Source organism: Phlebotomus papatasi, chromosome 1 (genome assembly GCF_024763615.1).
Source record: "Phlebotomus papatasi isolate M1 chromosome 1, Ppap_2.1, whole genome shotgun sequence".
Taxonomy (NCBI): Eukaryota; Metazoa; Arthropoda; class Insecta; order Diptera; family Psychodidae; genus Phlebotomus; species Phlebotomus papatasi.
In genome coordinates, this window is record NC_077222.1 from 15,879,439 (window position 1) to 15,905,396 (window position 25,958).

The 25,958-nt window shown below is 35.4% G+C and overlaps 1 protein-coding gene across 2 annotated transcripts in view; it reads right to left on the reverse strand.

Annotated features, from left to right (window-relative positions):
- LOC129797988 (acetylcholinesterase) overlaps positions 1-23,989 on the reverse strand; it is a 33,143-nt gene extending 9,154 nt beyond the window's left edge. The window contains exons 1-5 of one of the 2 annotated variants that reach the window (XM_055840915.1): positions 23,841-23,989; positions 17,039-17,623; positions 8,882-9,539; positions 8,594-8,801; positions 8,327-8,469 (exon numbers count right to left, since the gene is read on the reverse strand). In XM_055840915.1, coding sequence (XP_055696890.1) covers positions 8,327-8,469; positions 8,594-8,801; positions 8,882-9,539; positions 17,039-17,328 — 1,299 coding nt within the window. In that variant the 5' untranslated portion in view covers positions 17,329-17,623; positions 23,841-23,989. The remainder of the gene's footprint in view (positions 1-8,326; positions 8,470-8,593; positions 8,802-8,881; positions 9,540-17,038; positions 17,624-23,840) is intronic. The other variant, XM_055840916.1, reaches the window with a different exon arrangement.
- Between the last annotated feature and the right edge of the window lie 1,969 nt (positions 23,990-25,958).

Genomic DNA, 25,958 nt, shown 5'->3' on the forward strand with positions numbered 1-25,958 from the left:
GTTAAGAATCTCACCTAATATAAAGTTAGATTAGATTAGATTAGATTACAGTGGGGGCGGTTCCTCGCGGAACCGCTGCACCCAGGCCTCCTTTTGGGCCCATTATGCATCCCCGGTTAAGTTAATCCCCGTTAGGGGCAAGATGGTTCAAGCCAGCCCGTTTTTCGGATAAACTCCATTAAACAGGGCGGCTTCAATCTTGATAGGTCTTCATCAGACAGTACCGCTTTACCTAGCAGCACTCGTCTGATGTTGCATAAGCTGGGGCAGTCACACACATAGTGAGTGACCGTCTCCTCAGTTTGATTGCATCCTCTGCACATTATGTTACATTGGACACCCATCCTATTCAGATGTTTATTTAGACAGTGACCGGTTAGAACATTAGCAATCTGCCGGGCTCTCCAGCGACTACCTCCCACCAGGTACGCTGTCCTTTTCTTATCCAAGTTGGTCATGAACAGTTTGGACACGCGACAATCTTTAGTCGCGGCCCATTCCGTTTGATGAAGTTTTAATGAATCCTCCCGTATAATAGATTTCCTCATTTGCAAGGAAATCCCTATAGCAGGTTCGGGACCAATGAAGGCGGTCCTTGCCCCCGCTACCGCGAGGCGGTCCGCTTCTTCATTTCCCGCTATGCCCCTGTGCCCAGGTACCCAATGTAGACCGACGTCACATTTCTGTGAGGCCGCTTCTAACATTTTCCTGCACTCAGTCACGATAGCAGAACGCGACTCATATCCTGTTATAGACAGAATCGCAGCTCTACTATCTGAGAAAATTTGAACTTTTCTACCCTCGATGCCAGATTCCAGTAGACTCTGAGCACCAAGCAGGACTGCGACGACCTCAGCCTGAAACACTGTCGTGTACTGGCCGAGGGGCACTGATCCAGCAATCTGAAACTCCGAGCAATGGTAACCGGCGCCTGAGGATCCCTCAACTCGAGAACCGTCAGTGAATAGAGCGACCGCATCGGACTCAATGATCTCATCCGCGCGTTCAGCCCAGTCAGCCCTCGTATGAAGTGTTGCTTTAATTGATTTCTTGGGTAGTCTTCCCTCAATGTGGAAGTCATCCCTCATTAGAAGGTCTGGATGTCTAGCAACAGGCTTATCGAGTATTCTCGTATGGCCTGCTGGGTGACAACCAACCTTCCAAGTTCCAGCTGAGCGTAACCTCAGAGCTGCCATGCTCGCTTCCGACTTTATGAAAATCGGTAGTGGCGGCAAGCTTAACATGACCTCCAGAGCAGCGGTTGGCGCTGTTCTTATGGCCCCTGTTATCGCAAGACAGGCCATTCTTTGAAGCCGCTGTAGTGCCCGCGCCGAATTTTTAAATTCGACTCTCGGCCACCATATTACAGCTCCGTAAGAAATTATTGGCCTAACGATTGCTTTGTACATCCATAATACGATCTTCGGTGAAAGACCCCAAGTCTTACCGAAAAGTCGTCGACAACCGAAAAGGGATCTAGTGGCCGCATTAATTCGGTTTTCCAGATGTCCCTTCCAGGATAGTCTGTGATCAAGTAAAATACCAAGGTATTTAACTTCCTTGTGAAGGACAAGTTCCTGCCCAAATAGCTTGGGTGGTCCGAAACCTTCCAGTTTCGTTTTTCTCGTGAAAATGGTTAGTGCGGTCTTACCAGGGTTAACTGACAGACCGCGAGACCTACACCACCTTTCAACGATAAACAGTGCGTTTTGCATAAGATCACACAGAGTAGATAGAAATCTACCTCGTATGACTATGCAAACGTCATCGGCATACCCCTGTGCAAAGGTGCCTGCCGAATTTAATTCCACTAGTAGGCTATCGACAACCATAGACCAGAGCAAAGGAGACAGCACTCCACCCTGTGGGCAGCCGCTGCTAACGGCCGCAGTCAGATGAGCGCCGGCAACCTCCGCCCCGACCACACGCTGCCTCACCAAACTAGTTATGAATCTTTCTAGGGTATGGCCCAGACCGAAGTCTTTCATTGCCTTGTGTAGAACATTAGAGTTTACCTTATCAAAGGCACCCTCAATGTCCAGAAAAGCAACCAGTGCCATTTCCCTGTGTCCAACTGATTCTTCAATGCGACTCACCAATTGATGGAGAGCCGATTCTGTCGACTTACCTTTTTGGTAAGCATGCTGCATAGGACTAAGGGGATTCTTAGTAAGAATTTGGCTCCTTATGTACCTATCACATAGTTTCTCCAGTGTTTTGAGTAAAAATGATGTCAGACTGATAGGTCTGAAGGACTTCGGGTCCTCATAATTACTCTTACCTGGCTTCGGAATGAAGACAATGCGTGCACGTCTCCAGGCATGCGGTACATGACCGGTAACGAGACACGCTCTAAAAATTTTCACCAAAGACCCAGTAATTAATCCCACAACTCGCTGAAGCAAGGCAGGGAAAATACCGTCTGTCCCAGGTGTCTTGTACGGTGAGAAAGTTCCGATTGCCCATTCCACACTCCCACAAGTGACAATTTCGGATACTATCCCACAATCAGTACTCCTCCCAAAAAGAGTGATGGAGGAGACATTTTCCGAACTGGTCTCATTAATCGAGCAGTTCGGAAAATGTGTTTCAAGCAATAGGCGTGTGACCTCGGCAGCAGAGCCCGTATAGGCACCGCTAGGTGTTCTCAGCATGCCAAGTCGTTCAGAAGGATCTTTGGAGAAAACTTTCTTAATTCTGGCCGCTTCTTTCACAGCCAAGATTTCAGAACAGAAATCTCTCCAATTGTCCCTTTTCCATTTTCTAATCGATTTTTTATATTCCCGTTTACGTGCGGCCGCTTCATTCCAGTCACGATCCTGCATCGTATTCCGGGCACGGTTAATGGACTTCCTAGTACTCTGCCTTAAAAGGTGGAGTTCCTTAGGAAGTGCATTCCGTTTTGCTTTAACTAAGCCAGCAGTCAATGGACAAGCCTTTTCGTATGCCGTAAGCAAGGCCGAGTTCAGTCTGTTGACTGACTCTTCAATGCCATTAGCATCCCCAGGCATGTCCGTGCTGTTTTGCCAATTCTCACAGAACGACTGATCGAAGATTGACCAGTCGGTTTTACGAGGATTGCGGTATGGTCTTGGTCCAGTGGTCACAGCCGATATGCCGAAATATATCCTCCTATGGTCAGACATAGTAAGGCAATCCGACACATGCCAACCACCGACCCATTCTGCAGCGCGTCTTGTTCCAAACGTCACGCGCCTGTTGGTGAAAGTAGGCTCATCACCGACGTTCAGTATGTCAAGGTCGTTAATACAAATAAATTCTAATAATGATTCCCCTCGCCTGTTTGTGCCGCTACTTCCCCACACAATATGATGTGAGTTAGCATCAGCACAGACGAGGAGTTCCCACGAGTTTCTGTGGCATGCCTCGACCAATTCCGCCAGCTCCGAAGGTGGCGGCGGACCAGTCGAGTCATATGGCATGTATGCAGAGGCAAAGACCATTTCTCTACTTCCTCCTATGGTCTCCACCTCCACCTTAACAGCCGCCAAGTCTCCTGTAGAGAATTGTGGTAAGAACATGACATTTATATCTTTAGAGACGTAAATACATGTCCTCACTTTTACATTGTCACGGCTGCTATAATACAGCGTGCCGCGCAATTGACTTAAACCCTTAACCTTGTTTCGGACTGTCCAGGGTTCTTGGAAGAGTCCGATGCATTTCTGAGACACCGCCAGCTTTTCATCCATGGATACCATGGCTGCGCGGCAGTGCTGCAGATTAGCTTGTATACAGCTAATTGTGTTCCTAATTGTGCCAGCTGTAAGATGCACATTAGGTGTTATTGGGGAATTAGCTTGACCACCGCTGGAGCATTCCCCTAATACACCAACGGTGGGTTCCTCAGAAATATTTTCGCCCCTGCCTTGCGGCGCTGAGTACTGGGAGCTAATGATATTTGCCATTAAAGGCTCAAATTTTCCTGTTTGGTTACTCACTGTGTATGTCATTGTCGTAATTAGTCGCCCCTCGAAATGCCTCATGAATGTTTCAACCGTGTTTCGCGCCTCATGTTTCATGTGTGTCTAGGGTGGAGAAAATCGCCAGAGGGTATGCAGAGAGGTGCAGGCCGAAGTGTCTGCCAAAGCAACAAATCAACCAACACACTCTCAAACCAACGGCACAATGTCTCTAACCACCCATTTTTTGTTCACTCTTCACTGCTTGGGCGAAAAGAAATTTCACGATTTCTTACAAAAGAGACACTCGCGGGACAGACAATCGCTCACAATCGGTGCGCCGCGATAGTGGAAGTACACTTATGCACAGCCATCACCAAAAGCTCGCGAAAAACCACGACAAATCACTACTTTTCACAGAGAGCTCATTTTTCGCGTCTTAATCGAGCGACCGCCAAAACAGGTTTTTCAATATAAAGTTAAATAGACAAAACAATACGATTTAGGGCAGAATCACATTGACAATAAAATGCTCGCCGTAACCTCATCGTATTTCGTTAATTTACGCATTTTCATTTCAATTCTTACGCAAATTCTCGATTACCGTATTACCTTATCTCATACTCGGTGGCACTATGTGAAAATAATATAAGAAAATTAAATAAATAAAACGTAAATGCGATAAAATGTGAGCAAAAAAAATTTTTTTGATTAATTTCTCTTACAGTTTTTTTTGCTCACCGTTCATCACATTTTCGTTTTATTTCTTCAATTTTTTTTATATTATTTTCATCTAGTTTCACCGAGTATGATATAAGGTAATACGGTAATCGAGAATTTGCGTAAGAATTGCAATGAAAATGCGTAAATTAATGAAATACGGTGAGCATTTTACTGTCAATGTGATTCTGCACTTACTCAAAGGATAATATTGAAAGTGAAAATAATTAAGATAATTAACAATTCAGAAGCAAGATATTACCGTTATAAGTTGAAGAGTATAAACTATGATAAGTTAATTTATTTGTGTAAATAAGGCAATTTACATCTGCATTTCAAAAGAGTTGCTTAATACTTTTAATTAGTACATTTTATTCTTGGAAAATTATAGAGAACCATTGCGATTTTCCCGATTTTGAGATTTCGGTGTAAGAATAATAAATAGTAAATTTTCAGATAAAAGCGGTAAAATGCTTTTCAGAAACATTTTTTAAAATTTTTCACTTCTTAACTTGCAAGCTCGCAATAAGTTGCAAGTAGGGGAGACCGGGGAGGTATGGGACACTTTTACACGTTTTGACTTTGAGACAGTATTCCAAAAAATCAAGATAGTGTATTACAATTTTATGCGGTCTACAGGGTATTGACTTTATAAAAAGTACTCGATAGAACTTGGAAAACAACTGAGTTTTCTTGGGGAAGATAAAACATTTAACTTTACGCTTTGTGCCAAACCTCCCCGATGTGGGGCAGTATGGGACGCAAAAGGGGATGTTTGGGACGCGATTTTTCTCGCATAATTTGCATTATTGGAGCACGTTAATTAATTTTAAATACTGGATTTAAAAATAATTCTGATAGAAATAAAAATATTTAATCTTTTATTTCATTACTTAGAAATTAATATCAATTTTATTTGTACAGTAGAGTCATTTATTGTCAATCAAGTATTTTCTTCTTATTTTCCATCTGCCTTTCTTTGCATTTTTATTTTAAATATTGCAATTATGATCATCAAATTCCTCAGGCGATTAGATTTTCTTGCAAGTTTTGAACTTATTGACGGATTCCTGTTTAATTTTACGACAACTACATGGAACCTCTTTTTTCCTTATTTCTCTCAATAAGCTCTCGCCTTGTCTTTTCTGGCGAACTTGTGAGAATTTTAGAGGATATTGTTCGAGACATTTTCGAGAAAATAGTTTTTAACGAGATTGGTCAAAGATCAAATATCCTCTGAGAAGAAATTATTGATTCCCAAGACATTGATGGTTTAATTGTCCCTGTAGTTAGAGACATCTGCTCGACTGATAAAGTTCGCACAAGAGGGAGATTTTCAGTAGAAACTAGGTATTATTCTTCATTTTTACAATAAAAAATTGCGATCCACCTACAATCTTGTCGAAAATCAACGTCTCATTCATCCCCTCTCAGGTGTTCCAAACATCCCCGCGTGTAGTTTTCGTATTTAAAATCTTAAAGTAAAAACCAAGAGCGTATAATCTGTGAAACTTTTATAAAAATATGTTCCCAGATTACACAGCTAGCTAATGAGATAATATAGTTTTGATTACATATCGCTGATATAAAATACAAAGAGCAAAACTAAGAAATCAAAAATATACTGTTTTTTATCAATTTTTAAAAAAGTGTTCATAAAATTAAAACAATAAAACTGCGGATATTCATTCTTTTAGTCAAGATACATCTTTATATTGCCTACGATTGAGTAGTGGTTAAATTCCATTTATTTCAAAAATTAATGAAAAACTCGCCTCGTCCCACACTACCCCTGTCCCAAACCTCCCTGGTCTCCCCTAATGGTGAACAAAATAGGATTTATTATATTTATTTTGATGTTCTGGGTTATTTCTTCCATTTAAAAAAGAAATAGTTTAGATATAAAAGAAAAGGAAAAGTAGACATTTTTATCTGTTTGAACTCCATGAAACAGCAATTTCCACAATCCAAATTTTTTCAACTTCTCATTCTCACCGTCCTGGCTTCCAAATGGTAATAGATATTGACTTCCGCTCTTCGATGACCCCCCGCGAAAAGTCAATATTTTCTAACGGACTAATTTGCCCATATTACTCGCCACTCTTATTCCCTCCAAAAATATGATCTTTTGACTTGTCTCAAAATTATCCCAGATGATTTCGCTTTTCAGACATGTTTTGGAGGTAGACCAGGTGAATATTTTGTCCTTAGACATCTTTAACCTCCTAGGTCAAAATTAAACTACCCTGGATGTCCTATTTTTCAATCGATTTGGTCAAATTTGGGTTTTTTAAAAGGTCATGAAATTTCAAACCCGACTGCATTAGTCGCAATTGGCACTGAATCGCGAGTGGGGCACCTTTGAAATTGGGATTTTTCTCCTATGTTTAAGTGGAACTGAGCAATTACCTAATGTAATTTAGCTTCTCTGCAGCTAAATTATATCACGATAAGGCTCGATTTTACTTAAAAGTAGGTGAAAAATCCCACTTTCAAAGGTACTCGACATTCAAATGTGCCCCTCTTCACCCTTTTAGCTCTATTTTAAAAATACTGCCTTTCTTGTTTTTTCAGTGTTTTGACCTAGGGGGAAGTGGGGGACCTTTGAAATTGGGATTTTTCACCTATTATTAAATCAAATTGAGCCTTATCGTGATATAATTTAGCTGCATAAACAGATTGAGAAGCTCAATTACATTATGATATGGCTTAGTTCCACTTAAACATAGGAGAAAAATTCCCAATTTCAAAGGTGCCCCACTTCTTCCTATATAAAATTTAAATGGTAAGAAATATCGACTTCCGATCTTCGATAACCCTCCTAAAATTACATCTTAAAACTAATGTGTTTCTTTTCATTCTTCCCCCTTCATTCGTTTGCTATCTGCCTAAAATATGTCAAAAATTGTGCCAATTTTTCTCAAAATTGGCCCAAGCCATTTCAATGATCTTCGGATATGTTTTGTAGTTAGTTAAACCACGATCTTGAATTATTTCGGATTTAAGGGGATAATTTTCACTCAATTTGGTCAATTTTTTAATTCAAATGTTCATAATTTTTTTAATATCCTCTTCTTGAACAATTTTCAATTTCAAAATGATTTTATGGTGATTTATAGACAAATTTATCGACAATAATCTCATATGCATCCAAAAAATTTGCAAAAAAAAAAGAAGAATAAAAGGCAGAGCTCCTTCTCGGGAGTTCGAGCAGCGTGCAAAGACAATTGCATAGGATAAATACTTGTCTAGAACAAATTGAATCTTTGATGCCACGGTCAGATTGAGTTAGTCTTATGCAATTAAAAAAAAGATTTGATTAAGAACTTCTAATTTAACTTGAGTATGGAGGACCAGAGTAGAATTAGTCGGGATTAGATGAGATTGTGAAATGCTTTAGTTTGTCTCATAGAAAGAAATATACTGAGCAAATCTCTACTTAATCAATTTAAGCATAAATTCCCCAATTCACTGAAGGGCGTATGTTAACTTTAAGATCTCGATTTGAACAATAAATACTAAACTTTCTCATTTAAATGTGTATGCAATTGGGTGTACTCTGTAAACGGTATGCCTGACTTGAAAACAAAATCAAGAGCTTTCCGTCTTTTCTAAAATCCAATATTGCTTCACGATAATAAAATTTCATTTAAAAGAAAATTGTAGAAAGAATGTGATCTGACCTGAAAAATAATTGCCTCCCTTTCAGCTTCGGATGCCTTATTGAAAATGGTGTTCATAATTTCTAGAAACTTTTCCCGCGGCAATATAGTTGCTACATCCTTCGAGAAGTAATCAATAAAGTCATACAGCAGAAAGTAAGTGCCTGTTGAAGTGTTAGAGGAATATGAATATTTCAGTGAAGTGTACAGCTTGATTAAAATTTCTCTTGCACCCCCATCTCATTGGAATATCAAGTAGTTGGGGGTGCAATTAAGTTTCTCTCATACCTTCATCTTTGTTACTGCCAACAAGAATATCAATACCCGTCAAGTCAGCTTGCTGGAGCATCATTTCGGGATCATAAGGCATAAAATCACCATCAATTGTGGGTGCAGACGGAAAGCCCAAGATGCCAGAGTATGAGTTCCATTGCTGTACTGAAATAGTTTTTGCATCCACACTCTGCATACACTCCATCACCAACACGGGTGATTCCTGTATGGGTAAATTGGGTCATAGAGATAATTCAATAACTAAACTCATTAGCGGACGTAGAGATTCTGTGTGGTACTAACCTGAAGTAGGGATGAGTTGCAGTTGCAATCATCAATGAGGGCTTTGCCAATTCTCGTAGCTCGTTCACCAGTCATGTGACTCCAGGGTGCATTGAGGGTGCCAGATTGAAGGATACCACGTCGGACGAGACCTCGAGTTGCAGGAGATAACAGATGTAGGCTCACAGCTCCTCCACCAGCCGATTCACCAAACAGAGTAATGAGATTGGGATCTCCCCCAAAGGCCTTAGCGTTATCTTTGAGCCATCTTATGGCCAGGACTTGATCCCACATTCCCTGATTGCCTGGAGCAGCATCTGGGTAGGGGAATTCATCTGGGGACAGATAGAGGAAACCAAAAGCACCAACACGATACTGCATAGAAGCTACGATCACATTTCCCACGGCTGCCAGGATTTCGGCATTGTAGATATCAAGGGTCGAGGTTCCACTCATATAGCCACCACCGTAAATCCACACAAGCATTGGTAGGGCTGCGGATTTGTTGTGATGATGATGTTCATTACGCTCTGTTGATGTTGATTCGTGACTTTGGAAGTGATTGTGGTGCACCCGACCTTTTACAGGTGCCCAAATGTTCAGGTATAGGCAATCCTCGGAGATGTTGGTATTGGGATTCCACATCTCCTCACCCGGAAAACCAGGGAAATATTCATACCTGCAAAAGATTTGACTCTATCACTACCTATGTTCTAAACAGGACTTAACATTTAAGTCTTTCGTCTCTTTTGGGACTCTGAGTACCCAAAGAAGCATATGAATATTCTATGAAAAACAATGTTTTTTAATTATTCAGAACTTATGAAAACCCGATTATTGTGGATGATTACAAACTACAAGGATATCCAAATGTAAGATATTTTTTGTAGGACCTAAATTAATTCCTGAGCTTAGATATTTTTGATTAAAAAATGGTGAAATTGGCTTGCAGCATATGCTGCGGTCCAGAAAGAGTTAAAATGGTAGTAATCAATAAAAAAATGATTGATTTCAAAATAAGTTGATTTATGGTGCTATTCTAATAAAAATGAACATATTTTTTTTAGCACTTTACTGTTCTCAAGTGCTTCTGCATTATCGACAGTTTTTTGTGTTAATTCTTGTCTCGACTCTCTCAACCACTAAACAGTCGTGACAGGAACCAACACGAAAAAAAGCCGATAATGCAGAAGCACTTGAGAACAGTAAATTGCTAAAAAATGTTCAGGTATCAATGGAATAATGGTGGTAATCCAATGAAAAAATGAGCATGGTTTTTTTTTTTAGCACATTACTGTTCTCAAGTACTAAAAAGACCGTGACTGTTCCCACATGTTATTTCAATTAATGTCAGATTAATTTAATGTTTTAACTTTCATAGTATTTTCTACATTTTCTTTACCAAGATTGACAAGATGTAAGGTTCTTCTCTCTACACAAAAACTTCATATTTTCCCCAGTCCTCGTCGTATTTCAAAATCACCAAATAGTCATGACAGGAACCGACACAATAGAAAAGTTCAACCGAAATCCGAATTCGAATATTCCCTCCGAGCAAGCTTTCACCCGATTACAATGCCACCTGACTTTAATTGAAATGACATGTGGGAACAGTCATGGTCTTTTTTTTAGTAATTGCGAACAGTAATGTGCTAAAAAGCATGGTCACTTTTTCATTGGAAAAGCACCATAACACCATTACCCGTCAAATCATTGCTCTACCTGCCGATTTTACTCGGAGGTTTTTTGAATTGTAACGGTATATTCTTGTACATTCAGAGAAAATCTATAGATTTTCGGCAGAAATTCTGCCGAAAATCTACAGATTCTCGGCAGAATTTCTGCATAGGAAATCCGCATAGTCTCCATTGTCTCAACAAAAATATTGACGATTAATCAAGAAACAGTAGAAGTTACAAAGAAAATGGTATGCTCTGCTTAACAAGCATTTCCGATTAAACATTTTAGATAAATAAAAAAAAAATGCGAACAAAAATACTAATTTCTTAAAAATCGCCCATGGAATGATACAAAAACACGAAATTTAGGTCGACACCATCGACACTGTGTTTAAAGTTTTCACTTCACTATTCTCTACTTATAACACGGCGTCGCAGAATTCTTCATTTTATATAAACACTGTGAAATTACCAAGATTCACTCTATTGAATTTTACAAACTTCAGTGAAAAATATTCCATCTTTTCAGACACAGCTCTGTCTGAAAAGTCTGGAATGTAGAAAAAAAATCTATAGAAAATCGGTAAAATATCTACAGAAATTCGTCAGAGTATGCAATTTTGTCCCAGACCCATATAAAATTCGTAGGAATATCTACAGATTTATCAGCAGATTTTCGGCAGAGGTGTAGATATTTTCTGCGGAAATCTTAAAGATATCTGACGAAATTATTTGACGGGTATGGATCATCTCAAATAAGAATAGTAATACTGGAGCAGAATTAGCATATAGGAGTAGAATTAAACAATAAATGGGAAAGTTATAATTTCCCTTAGAAGAAAACATTGATCAAATGATTATTTATTCAGAGTAAACACCTTCCTCCTTATTCATGTAAATATTTTTATCAGTTTGATTCAAACATTTTTCCACAAATTATACGAAAAGAAAAATTACATTTGCTGGCTAATTTCGTCCCGGTCTTCGTACTACACGAGGGATGCTATTAAGTTATGTCCTTCGAAAGATTCACCCAATTTTGTGTTCTTTTCCGGTGAATAAAAAATAAAATCACCGAAAAAGTTGTCTTCGGGCTTTACTTAAATGCTATGATTAATGAATTGATGTGAATTACGTTTCATCATGATATAATGATAACAATGCGTAACATCAAATAGAAGAACTAGTCTTTCATTTATTATCATTTTTCCTACATAGGGATGGGGTTGTCATCAAGCCCTGTGGAATTAATTGCAATGAAATTCACTGGATTTAATTCAAACCTCTTCATTGTTAAAAATTATCCTTAACCTAAAGAGAATTCTGCATAGAAAAAAATATTTCGTAAAATTGTTCGTAAATGTTTGTAAATTTTCATTGGGGATGTTCGAAATTCTTTTTATTCGTATAACCTATTAAAAGTTGGTAAAAGTTTCTACTTAAAAAAACCTGTCCAAAGGTAGTATTTGTTTTATTTACTTTGACTGTTTTAGGGGGAAGTGAGGCATCTTAGAAAGTGGTGCACCTTTGAAATTGGGATTTTTTACCTGTGTTTAAGTGGAACTGAGCCATTACCTAATGTAATTTAGCTTCTCAATCTGTTTGTGCTGCTAAATTATATTCACGATAAGGCTCAATTTTATTTTTAAAAAAATCCTATTTCAAAGGTATCCCACTTTCGAAGGTGCCCCACTTCCCCTTACTATTCTTCCATAAAGCTAAAGGCATCTTCAGACCTGAGTTAAATCACGTGGTTCAAATTAAATGATTGATTTTTAAATTATTGATTTATAGTAGAATAAGGGCAATTAATTCTTAATACACTATATATTCAGTGATAATAATGATTTCTTTAAATAGGGTAAATGTCCTAATTCAAAACCATTTCCAGACGCTTTAACTTTGACAGAAGATTCAATACATTAAGTTCATATTTTTTCTGAAGAGAATTACATAAATTTGCTCCTTGACTCTTCTAGAATGTTACTGTTTAGTGAAAATTCTTTAAATATAATTTGAAAACTTCTTAAATACAAGAAAAATACGCGAGTGTAAAATGCTTCTATTGGAAACAAATTAATCCAAATGGAGACAAGGGAAAGTTTCTAATTGGAGACAAACAGTGTAAGTGAAACCGCGACGAAAGGCTTCCAAAACCTTGTTGAGTTGCTCTTGAGTGCAGGATTTGTTCTTATTCCTTGTCTTTTCTCGTTTCTAATCTAAAACAATAAGAAAATCTCTCCAAAAAATATCATATTTAAAGGGTTTCCTATTGAAGCATTTGCAGACACTTCAGAAAAAACCCTTTTTGTTCACTAAATAGGTAATTATTTCATTTAAAAACTTCACGTACCGTTAACAATAAAGATTAGCACTTAATTTTACTAAAATTAGCCAGAAATATGACATAAATGTTAAACAAAACGAATAAACAACAATCACCTCATTGTGTTTTTCATTGGAAAACATGGTCGATCGATGAAAAATTCGATGGTGATAAGGTACACTTTTAATTTTTCTGAGAAATTAAAAAATCAAAATTTGTGAATATGAATGGATTTTCGCTTTATTTGGAGCAAAATTAACTAAGTAATGAAATTGTGGTATAGGAAATACATAAATATAGTAATTTAGTACTGTATTTATCATGAAAACAGTGACGTTTCCATTTGGAGTAACGAAAAATTTCCATTTGGAGCAGGTTTTGAATTAGCTTAATTTACCCTACAAGACATATAAATGCAAACTAATTCAATCAAAAACAGAATTTTATTAGTGGAAAACACATTTATTTTAACACACAAAATAATTTAAAATTGCCCGTTAAACATTAAGAGATAAGGGTTTAAATTCGCGCGATAAATAACTTTTAAAAAGTACGTAATAAGGATTGACGGTTAAAATAGCTTGAAATTAAATAAGATAAATAATTCTAATTTAATAAAATAATTTAATAATGCATTTTATAAGTGACAGAACTATAATGCAAATTTACTTTTTTTTAATAATTTGACAACAACAGAATTTAATAAAATTAAAAGCATCTGAATTAAAAATTTGTCTTTCAGAAAAATATGATTATTTAAACTCTGACTAATACATTAAATAAATTAATCTAAATAAAGCAAATAAGGAAGAAAAGTTAAAAGTAATAAAAATTGACAAAAAAAATTATTTACATTCAATAACTACTAACTTCCGTGACAACTAAGCCTCTATGTTAAAATTGAAAATATATTTCTATTTTAGTCAAAACTACAGGTATATCTCTGATCACATTCAACTAATAAAAATGCTTCTCATTTTCATCCAATAAAAATGTCAAAATTAGCATATTTTTGCAAATAAAAAAGCGATCGATACAAATATTATATTAATTCAATGGCAATTATTATTGAGTTAATTTGTAAATATTGTGGATGTTAATAGGATATAACATTAAATTATCGTTTCAACTTTTTTGGCCTCAATTAAATACAACAATTAAAAAGCGATTTATAATAATTTCTAATTAGATTTTTTTGGCTGCAGGCTATATTATGTTGAGCAGTATCGAACAAAAATGGTTAGTGAAAATCATATTTGATAGGGAGATAGTACAGTTATCTTATATTTTAAATCTAAAATGTAATTAATTCTTGGAGAAAAAAATTGTGAAGTTATTAATAATTTTGTTAACTCAGATTAAAATAACTTCTAGATCAATTTTGTATTGTATACTGACCAAAAATTCTCGTTCTATTTTTAACTAAATGTAATAAAGAAGTTCAGAATAAGAAAAAAGAACATTTTCATTTTGCAAAAAAATTAAATAAATATTCAATGTTTCTTTTGATGTAAATAATTTAGTTATTTACATCAAAGGGGTTAATAGGGGACTCATTGGCTCAGTTGGTAAGAGTGCTGGGCTCTTTGGCGCAGAGTCCCTGATTCGATCAAGTGAGATCGAATCGCGCCCGGTGCAAGCTTGGAAAAAATGAGTGTCTGGATGGAGACAGCTTTGAATGTGGTAGTACCAGTAAAAACACACAGCAATAATAATCGTCATGAAGCACCGCCAGATAGTCTATTCTTTGTGCAGCCATCTCTGCCGTTCATTAGCTCCCAACCGGTTGAGCTCTTCTTCAGTTGCTCTGAATAATTTCATTGAGCATCTACGGTCCTGCTCGGGCGGAGTGTTGATCAGCCGCCCAACCCCACCATAGGACTTGTCGATTATTCATCGCTTCACTCACAGCGATACATTTGTAATTCATGCACATCTAATGCGTTACTTTGTATAGAGGACTATCAGTCCTATTAATAAATAAAGATTATTATTATTATTATTATTATTATTTGCAAAAATATTAATTTATGAGACATTTAAATATGAAAAAATCAAAATGTCATTTCGTCTTTTACTTTATAATACTAATTTTAAATAAATTGTATAAGTATTGTTTTTTTTATATATAGTCCCAAACCGTTGTACACCAACTGGGGCATTAACTAAATAAATAAATCTACGGAGCCATCCAAATCCCGAAAGCCAAAATCCCGAATCGAAATTTGGGTTTTTGGGATTTTGACTTTTCGGGATTTCGGCGCTCCGAGATTTTGATCCATTTGGGATTTTGGCCTTATTGGAATTTCGGCCCATTCTAGAATTTGACCACTTCGGGATTTTGACTATTCGGAATCTCGAACAATTCGGGATTTTGGCTTTCTGGATTTTGACCGGAACCCAGAATGTTAAATCGAGACTGGAAATATCTCAAAAATGTTGTAGGAAGATTACTAGAAAAGTAATTTTTGGTAAAGGAAAACTTTAATATATCATAGTTGAAAGAAATTTTTGAACAATTAAAATTTCAAGACTTCACAAAATCCCAAAAAAATCTAAATTTGACAAAAAAACGTTAAGAAATGATGCCTTCATAGTCGTTAACCCTTTAAGGACGAGTGGAACACCGGTGTCCCAAAAACAAAAATGTTTTTCTGGCTATAGAAAGTTATTTTGTCCTCTAAATATTCCGAAAAATTAGTTTTTATTTTTGGGACATCGGTGTCCCATTCGTCCTTAAAGGGTTGAACCATTACCTGGAAAAGTGCAAAATTTCAAGTTTCCCGGCTATAGTTTTCAGAGGGGTTACTGAAGATTAAAAATTAATATAAGGAAGAATCGATATGTTTCAGATACTCTTTTATGTCGTGTCTACAAGGAATTACTTCTAAAACTCAGAAAATCATCTTGAAATTTTGTATACCGCTTAGTATATTCACTAGTATAGACCTTTTCAAAATAACTCGATTAGTGTTTTAGTCATATTCATTGAAATAATCAAAAAAATCCAACGCGTCTCAAACAAGCGAACTCTTCCATAACATACTGTTATAATATCTCATAATTGCTATCTAATATTATTACTTTACCAATTAGAGTTATTAAGTGGCCAAAATGATATTTTTTCCCTTATGTAAATACTAAGTGACCTAGTACATTATTTATTTTACTTCTCGAACTAAAGGAAAACCAATATAAATACTGTTTTTTCATCATGTTATTGGGATAGACTTGAAACAATATTAGATATCAATTTCTGTTTTTCAGTGGCCCCTGTTAGCCCTTTAACGACGAGACAGTTTTCGCTGACCGAAAATCAGCAATAAAAATGAAACCGATAAATAAAATCAGTAAAAGGTCCTTAGAAAATCCAACAACTGATTTGCTGTATTTTTTGTCTTTTTGAACGATAGGGACAAAAATAGTCCAAAAATATAAGTAATTTTTCTGACAATAGTAATGAATGATAATTTTCGCTATAATGAAAAATATTAAGTTTGAGTATTGTAGTATCATTTTCTACAACGATTTTGTTTTGAAAAAATTGGAAGTATAAACAATAATTAAAATAAATTTTCAATATGAGAATATAAAAATTCGTCATTTTTTAGCTTAAAAATTTGAGTTGGACACTTGCAAAATATATCCTAGATTCCTTCAAACTCTTACTTTGCAATTACGTACAAATATAAGAACAAAATAACTTTAATTAGTCAGGAAAAATTATTTATGGGATACCGGTGTTTAAATCGTCCTTAATGGTATCTACACACTAGAAGCAATTTTCGTCAAAAATTGCCTTTAAAAAAAAAATCTGACGTTTCTGCCAACAAGGATAGGGAAATTTTTCTTTAAAAAGGCATTTTTTAAAGAAATTTCTCATAGTGTGTAGAGGCCATAAAGGTTAGAACTATAACCGGGAAACTCCAAATTTTGTCCTTTTCTAGATCAAATTTAAATCAATCTGAAGGACCCATTTCATAACCGATTTGGTCAAATTTGTTTTTTTTTTATTTTTGAGGTCTAGAAATTTTCAAGTTGATTACATTGGTCCCAATCGATATCGAATATTCGTACTTGATCTCCTGATTTCGAGGATTCCACAAAGCTTGAATGCTTTGCCATCTGTTTTCAATATTGTTTATTGCTTTAATGATAATGCAATTTACTAACCGTTCTTGGATGCAGGAGTAGGGTAATCTTGTGGCATCTAGAACACCATGCCAGGGTTCCACTGGGACAGGTTTGCGGAATCTCAGATTATCCACGGGCGGCTTAGCATATGGAACACCATTGAAAACATGAACTTCGCGATTATGTACGTGAACAGAACGTCCCCTAATCGGTCCTGTGCTCGTTTGCACCACAAGCCTATCGATAATACCAAACACTGACGGAAGTATGATGGAAATCACAATGAGATGAACACTTATAAATTTTATTTTCACTAATTGATTAATCATGATTCTTTTATAACTTTGGATTTTTTTTTGCTTTTCAACTAGAAATACTTGTTTTCACTTTCTTTTATAGAAATTCTTTTAGGTAGAAACTCTTTTTTTTTCTAATTATTTGTTACCACTTTACAACACTCAAGAAGGTATTTTTTCAGTACGATTATCCGATATGTTTAGCAAACTGCACCTTTTTTATCCTCTACATTTCGTTACATTTGAAAAATATTTCTCTTTGTAGGCAAACGAAAATGTTTAAACACAATTCTTTAGCAGTACATAGTACCTACATCAACGGATATTCCTGGTGGAAAAAAATATGGTAAAGGTAAATAGATTTGTTCTATGCTGAGCTTTTGAGTTATGCAATCGTATTGATTTAGATGTAAAATTGATTCACAAAACCTTTGCCAATCAAATACTCGCTATTCCAAATAATGATACACTTTACCGAATAATTTATCAAAATCTTCATTCATGACCTTACACATAAATTATGCATTAGATTCTCTCGTAAAAGGGAAAGTGTGTGTCGATTTAAAAGGTAATATTCTGTGAGGAATTTAAGCTCAACCAAAATGCTTTTACCATGTCCATTCAGGACGGCGAAATGTGTTGTGAAATCTCAGGACGATATCCTATATAAGCTGTATATATTCCCAAAAAAATCTTATTCCTTTTGTAATTGGACTTGGTCTGTGTTGCGTCTGAATTGATTTGAAAAATAAATACAAAATGTGCGCATATAGTACCCAGATTGTATGTACAACGTGAGGGCAGAAACACATTGACCGTCAAATTCTTACCGTCATTATCAAAATTTTAATTGATTTTCTCAGAGATATTCATTTTCGCCGTAAGTCTCAGACAAATTATCAATTATAATGTTTGCTCTATTTGTTCATCATAAGATTAGATGGAATTCATAAGAAAAAGTTATGAAGAAGACGAATTTGTAAGTAAAAGTAAGGAAAAATGAACGAGTTTAGGGTAGAAACACATTGACTGGGAAATCTTTATCGTCAGTATTATAAGGACTTATGTTTTTTTTTTTTAATTTACGTGTTTGACTTGATATTCTCAAACAGAATTGCAATAGATTGCCTATCACATAACCATGTGGTTAAGATACCAATTAGATACAGCCCAGGTACCGATAGGAATTGGCAATGGTTGGTCTTGAAGATATCCGTATAAAATTTGGATATAATTTTAATCATGTATTAGGATCATTAGGATATATTGCGTATAGACTAGCTTTTACTGAATATCAAATTGCAGAGAACGTTAAAGTTTACATCTTCTAGGTACCCTAGCCCCTGGCAAGTTGCCTGAAATTTGAAGCCACTTTCTCATACTTCGACTTAACCCTCTAACGGGTAAGACCGACTCCAGGCGGTCTTCACAAAAATCACATTTACAGCGACAATAAAGGTTTTATTTATTTAAAAGTGCTATAGTGTCCTCGGTAATAGTCTTATAAACATCTCTTGAAAGCTTGAACTCATTTTGACTCTTCGTTTTGTTGCTATTCCCAGTTTTGTGTGACAGGTCAGAGAAAAAGCAACAAAAAGTATTTGTGTAAAAAAACTCATTTCCAATTTCCATAAAAATATCGATTTAAAGTTATCTGACTAAAATAAATTTATTTTCATTGTAAAAACTTTGCAGCTATTGCACCGCGACTTAAACAAATTTGCTCGTAGTTCTTGTATTATTTTGACGAACATTATGAAATATTTATTTTTACATAGCTATTAATGCACGATTTCGAAATATATCAGACTGATAAGTCAATTTTCTTTAGGAAAAAACTTGCCAACAGTCTTCAGTGTCTCTGTGCAAAAACGTATGGAAAAATGAAATGTTGAGAGGCCACTGATCTCAATAGAAGTCTACACAGGACCGATGAAAGTCAACTATAAAACTATTTTAATCTATCAAAGTTTTCCGGTTTTATTATTATTATTATTATTAAAGTTTTTCGGTAAGAAACTTAGGACAAGGACAGGGTCCTAACTAACAAGACTATGGTCCCATCAATTCTTACTTATATCTTTGAAATGTGAATCTTTAGCACACAAAATTGCAAACTCTTTTAGTTGCCCTTAGTCACGTTTGAAAAGAATTGCCTCGGAATGATTGTGACTGGAGAGAGTATAGTGGCTTTTGTGAGAACAAGGTTCCCTATTGAACGAAAACGACGAATGCCCTTTAAGAAGAGCTTTAGATGTCATGTAAGGATGATTTCGAGGTATATCAATCAATGAGATGTATAAGCGTTATACGGGCTTCAGACCTAAGGGCCTCGACGGACCTGAGGATTAGCTGAGAGACAGCTTAGTGTAATTATATTTGAAATAATGGTTAAACTTCATTTCCATCATTTTCCACTATGTTGTCTCTAGGCTTAAGTCGTAAGTGTGTCTAGGGCATAAGGCCTAGTCATATGGCTTAACTGCTGTAATTTCTTATCAATCACGATTTTTTTGAAAAATTTAACTTAGGATTGGATAAAAGATAAGTACCTCTTAGGTTCTCAAAAAGCAATACGATTGCCCATATACGATTTAGGATTTTAAGACCTTCGGGAACTACGCTAAACCTCTAGTCTGAAGACTGCTTTACCGAAAGGCAAATGTTGTTCAGAAAAGACGCCTCAATATTGCTTCGTGAGCAAAACAATATCTGGAAAACCTTTACGGGTTACACTTGCAATAAAAATATCTCAATTCTATTAATAAATAATGAGAGTCAGTTCTAATAGACCCGTCATCTGGTTCGTAAGGTTTAGGAAAACCCAATGTAAAAAGTTTATAGGGGTAAACCCTATATTGGTAGACTATATGCTTCGACAAAACGAGGCTGACCCGTCTGACCTATCCGATTCGGCATAGATCGGAATAAGCACACATGTCTTAAGGATCATTGACGCTCTGAAATTGTTTAACCGGAACCAAAATCAATTTATGTTGATTTAAAGTTTGCGCAAATTTAAGAGAAATCATTGGTTTTTTTAGATAAATCATTTTCAGGAAATTTTGAAAAATTAACAGTAATTTCTTGATATTTTTGTACAGCAGTTATTACCCTTCTAAAGAAATTGAACTACATTGATATCTTTTCATTAATAAGTTGGCTGTTTTCCACAAGTTTCAAGGATTGAAATTTAAAGATTTAGCGTGCGATTTTCAGTTATATAAAGGTTACCGTCAAATCATACAACTTTGTGCCACTTTTTCAAGTTTTTCTTGAATTTTTTAAAAATTTGTTGAGGTATTTGAATGATATTTTTATTCAAGATAACTACACATCACTAAAATATAGTTTCATGGTAGAAAAAAATCCAGATATCTTTGGACAAGGAAGAAAATTTCTTGTATGTGGCAAGAAGTGTAAACGAAAGTTGTGTATCTTTGAGCCACCCTATTTTCAGCGGGAAAATTCGTCTTGAATTGAACTTGTCCAATCTCACAATTTTAGCTTCAAATTATCACTTTATAAGTATTCACGATTAACCAGTACATGTAAGAAGTTTCCGTTTCATTTCCCTTTTAATTTAATTCAATTTATTATTGTTTATAAATTATTTTTTATAAGTCGACTCAAGTAACATCGAGAGGCTAGTGCGACCCACCGTTAGAAAGGTCTCAGCCTTAGCTACAACATACCAAAATTTCGTTGAAATTGGTAATGTATATTTCGAAATATTCGATATCAAAATTACGATAATCAATGTTTCGATTATAGCGCCCCTGTCGGTGATAGGTGGAAATTGTAATGCTTCCAAGAATTGTATATTTCATAAGACCTTTAATTTGCACCATCAACGATCAAATCTTGACAACTAGAATAGCTCCAAATAAATAAAGTGTTTAGTTTAAATGATTATAAGAAGTTGCAAAATTTATTGTTTTATGACTAATATTTCAGGTCAGGGGCAAATTTTTATTGTTTGAAAGATCTGAGTGCCAGATATTATTAAACACTGAAATTTGAACTATTATATAGGGGTCAAATTACCGAAAAAACTAGTGGCACAAAGTTGTACTGCGTTTTCCCTATTTTGAGATTAACACGTTACCACAAGAAGATGGAACAACCTATGAAATTGCCGATTCAGCTATTAATATATTCTCAATAATCAAGGTATGCAATAAGACACACGGAATAATTTAGAAACCTTTTGAAATGTGTGTTCCAGAGGAGACTTTTCTGCAGATTAAGAAAAATGAATAAACAACACAGTTAATGATGGAATTTTTACCAACTTTTGGTAACAAGCATGTAAAAGGGAATACTCATGATCACTTTGCATATGTTAAAGCTACCTTGCTGAATTTTTGGAGAGCTTCCCCGCAACTATCAATTCCGCTAGAAAGGTTTTCATGTCTAAAAATAGGGTGGCACAAAGGTACCCCCTGGCAGCAAGTTGTAGGGTCGGAGGAACGTCTGTTCGACAGGGAACTCCTAGTGACACTTTTGTCAAAACGTTGAAAATTATTTAATGTATCTAGCAAAATATAAGTAATATAACGTTTTTTCTGTAATATACCTTTTACTATAAACAGAGATGTCAAATTTCATATCCCAAATGGTACAGAGTAGGGTGTCAATAGGTACTGACACGAGTTCTTAATGTGTCAATAGACGTTCCTTTCACCCTATGATTAATCGCTACTTATTCTACTTATTCACCAGTTGCACCAGAATCCAAACCACGATTACCGTGTTGGTTTTGACTTGCGTTATTCTTTCGCTTAATAACTCTGTAGAGTGTACAATAAAATTATTTTGAACAGAATCTAATTTGGAATTTTAATGTTTCTTTACTATTTCACATGGGCAGAAAAGAAGACCAGGGAAATATACATGCCCTTCACTCTTTAAGGACGAAAGGATCAAAAATTGGGAGTGAGAAAAAATCGCCTTTCCTGACTTGTTAGAGCAAAACATAATTTTATAAGGCCGCAGGAAAATTTCTTTTTGGGACACCGGTGTTCCAATCGTCCTTAAAAGGTTGAGAATATTTTTTCCTAATCGTTACAGTAAGAAAATCTCAAAGTTTAAAATCTGATTCTATTTAAAAAAAATACTACTCGAATTTCTTCAGAGTCACAATAAATATGAGTAAATTTAATAATAACGCTTTTAGGTTATGATCGTGTCGATAAGGTTTGACGATCAGTGTGATTCCACCATTGTAAGAGAAATATAGAGGGATGTTGCGAGACGGTCGTTTAGTTGTCTCACACCAAATAATGAATCCCCAGCACCCCAGCAGTTCGATGTACGTTGTATTTTTCTTTCACCTTGGATTCTCTATCTATATACTCTCCATATACCAGTAGCTGAGACGTACAGGAGACATGTTTCTCTTTGCTCAATATGCCCAGAAAATTCAGCGCGATAGGGACAGGAAAAGAAAAATAAAACAAATTTTACGATATTCTCTTTTTTTTTAGCCAGACAGTCCCTCGCAATATGAGATAGTGCGGCTATATGGGCAGAAAGTAAGTTGAAATATTAATATCATCGCAGTATTACGACGCCCTATTTGTATTTATCATGAGCATCATATGGAGGCAAGTGAGTGTATACGGAGTAAAACAATCCGGAAGCTTTCATTATAATATTTTATATATTTAATGCAATGAACTGTGTGAGAGTTTTCTACCTCTAAAATGAACACACAAAAGCGGGGAGCTCACTTTGACATTGTGTCTGAATATGGCTTATGATAAATGGATGATGAATTGAGAGAGTAGAGAAAATAATTAAAAAACTAAATAAATAAATAAAGAAGTTAATAAAACAGCACGATTTGCCAAAGGAATTTCCATAATTAACAGGATGAAGCTTTAATTTTGTTTCAAAAGAACGCGCAATTAAAATTAAAGTCCCCTATGTATCAACTTTAGCACCGCCACTAGATTACGATTTCTCTCCCGAGAACTCCGAGAGCACTAAACAAATGATTCGCGCTACCACCCAGATTTAGTACAGAAGCATAAGAGGAAAAAAAAATAAAGAAAAAACAACACATTCTGCGAGAAAAACTATGAAAAAAATTCCAGGATTGATTTTGAGAAAGAGAGAACAGAAAATTCCCCTTCACGAGAGTCTCAAATTCAGCTTTAATACATAATAATTTCAATTAAGGACTTGTCAACATTTTTTTTTCCTTGAAGGTCATCTTAGTTTATATACTGACAGCGGAGTACAATATAATACGTTTACATATGTATATATTATTTCTGCCGTCTAAATCACACGACAACGTAAAATCAATTTTCTCCTATAGCAAAAGAAGAGAATACACCAAAGATTCCTCTTTTTCTCCTATTTGAGATATTGATTTGCTGTGCAATCGTCAAATATTCTCTGCATAAATAAACAGATTTCGTGCACAAAATGACAACTATAATTTAAATATTTCAAATGTTTCAAAAGAAAAATCCTCTCCACCTAGATCTATTATTGATAGATGGAGAGGAGAGAAAAAAAATTATTATATGTACACTTGTTACTTTTCCCCGCGCACAATAATTATTCCAATCGAACTAAGCAACCTCTGAACCTAAACTGAAGCAAGGGCCACAAAACTGCTTACGAGTGAGTGAAGTTACCGAAAGCTCACGAGTGAGATGACTATGTGTGGTCTGCAGGGTGACTGAGACAACTACAGCGTCTGCCCAATGTATCCATAAAGCCCCAGAAAAGAGAAATTATCTCATATTTGTTCACTCGTACTATACACTACCAGCAACATTTACTACAACGGCGCTGAACTGTCTGGGAGAGCTTTTAAATTAATTAATTTGAAATTTCGTCATTTCCGTCATGGAAATTTGAAAACAATAATTTTTATTAATATTTTCACAAGTTTCTATTTCTTTTTAACTTTATAGGGAAGTATATAGCAAAAGATTACCTTATAAATCATTTCAGTTAAGTTCAATTTACAAATCTCTTAAACTAAGAGATTTAAAGTAGAGATTCTAACAGCTTTCAAAAGGCTTTAAAAGCTTTAAAAGTATCTTGAGAATCATGGAGGTAAGCTCCTTCCGGGTGCGTTAAGGCTGATTATCCTTTTAGGACGGGAAAGCACGAATATTTTTTATTAAAGCTTTTGGAGCTACAACACGCTTTGCAGAGGGGCTAAAAAGGAGGAAAATTTTATTCTAGACTTAGACAATTAATTTACAAATCTTTACTTAAATTTGACTAAAGACACATAAGATTTAGAAGTGCATAGAAAAAGTTTCAACTAGAACATGGAATTTAATATATGCATCACTAAAAATAAATAAATAAATAGATAAATACTAAAATAAAAAGCTTAGGTGCAAAGTTGTAAAATGGTAAGAAATATCTTGAGGAAAGTCTTAATAAAATTGATTTTACGATTAAAATTAGTTACCCAGTGAGAGAAATTCGAAAAGTTAAAATAACATTCCTGAAATGTTTATTTTACCCTGCAGTATTGATCCGAAATCGGTGTAAATATTATGCTTTTTATGTGTATTAGGGGTCAGAGTTACCCTTTTTCATGTTAATTTAACCCTTAAAAAGGTGTAAAATTAACAATAAAAAATGTTGATATATTTTTACACCTGAAAAGTGTTAAAGTTATGAGCAAAAAAAGTTAATCGCACCCCCGTTTTTTTTTTCAGGAATCAATTCATTACCGGTACGTATCCATAACCGATCGAAATTGGTTCAAGCTTGTCAGGATTTTCAAGTGATTTTTCCAACGAGCCCAAATATGACCCCATTCGGTTGAGAAATACGCTTGACCTTGAAAAACCTTTATTAGGAATGATTCAACGGGATTTTCGTTATAAGGACGAAATGTCCGCCTGGGTAATTACTAAAGCATATCCAAAGGGCAGATGTGTGGGAAAAGTCTCAAGTCTCTCTCTTCATGGTCTTCATCGATGCTATGTATCTATCACGACCATGTTTGATCAGTGACCATCCCTAAGTACTAGACTTAAGGAAAAGTTTACGAACAGCGGGACGGCACAGTTATTCGCTCAGAGAAGAAATCACCTGCATACGATATCCCAATATATCTTTCTTAGCACTTTTGAAAACTTCAAAAGTCGGCATTTTAAAAATCTACATATTAAAAAGCATATTTTCCTTCGATATATAGACCAAAACAATCTTTAGCACAGTTATAAAGCGATAAATTTCCTAAAAGAATTTGTTGATTAAAAATCCCCCCACGTTCAACGAGCTCGAAAAAAGATATCCGCCGTTTTGTCACATTTTGTCCCTGGGTTCTCCTGTATCTTAAATATTCGACTTGAAAGCTGTTCGAAGCTGAGATTTTACATGCAGAGTATAGGCGTATAGGGTTTTTGAGATTTAAAATCTCTGTAACTTTGAAAATATTTAATTATCTTTCGAGTATAATATTCACAGGGAAGGTAGAGGGTATAAAGAAGTACTTATCTAAAAAGCGAATAAAACGATTTTTGTAAAAATTCGAGTTATTCGACTTATATTCTGAGTGGTCGATATTAACATGATAATACAATACCCCTCTGTGACGAATAGGGTAGGGTGGGGCAGTTTTACCTCTAAATTGCAAAATAGATTTTGGGACCATTTTGCAAAAAGATGATAAA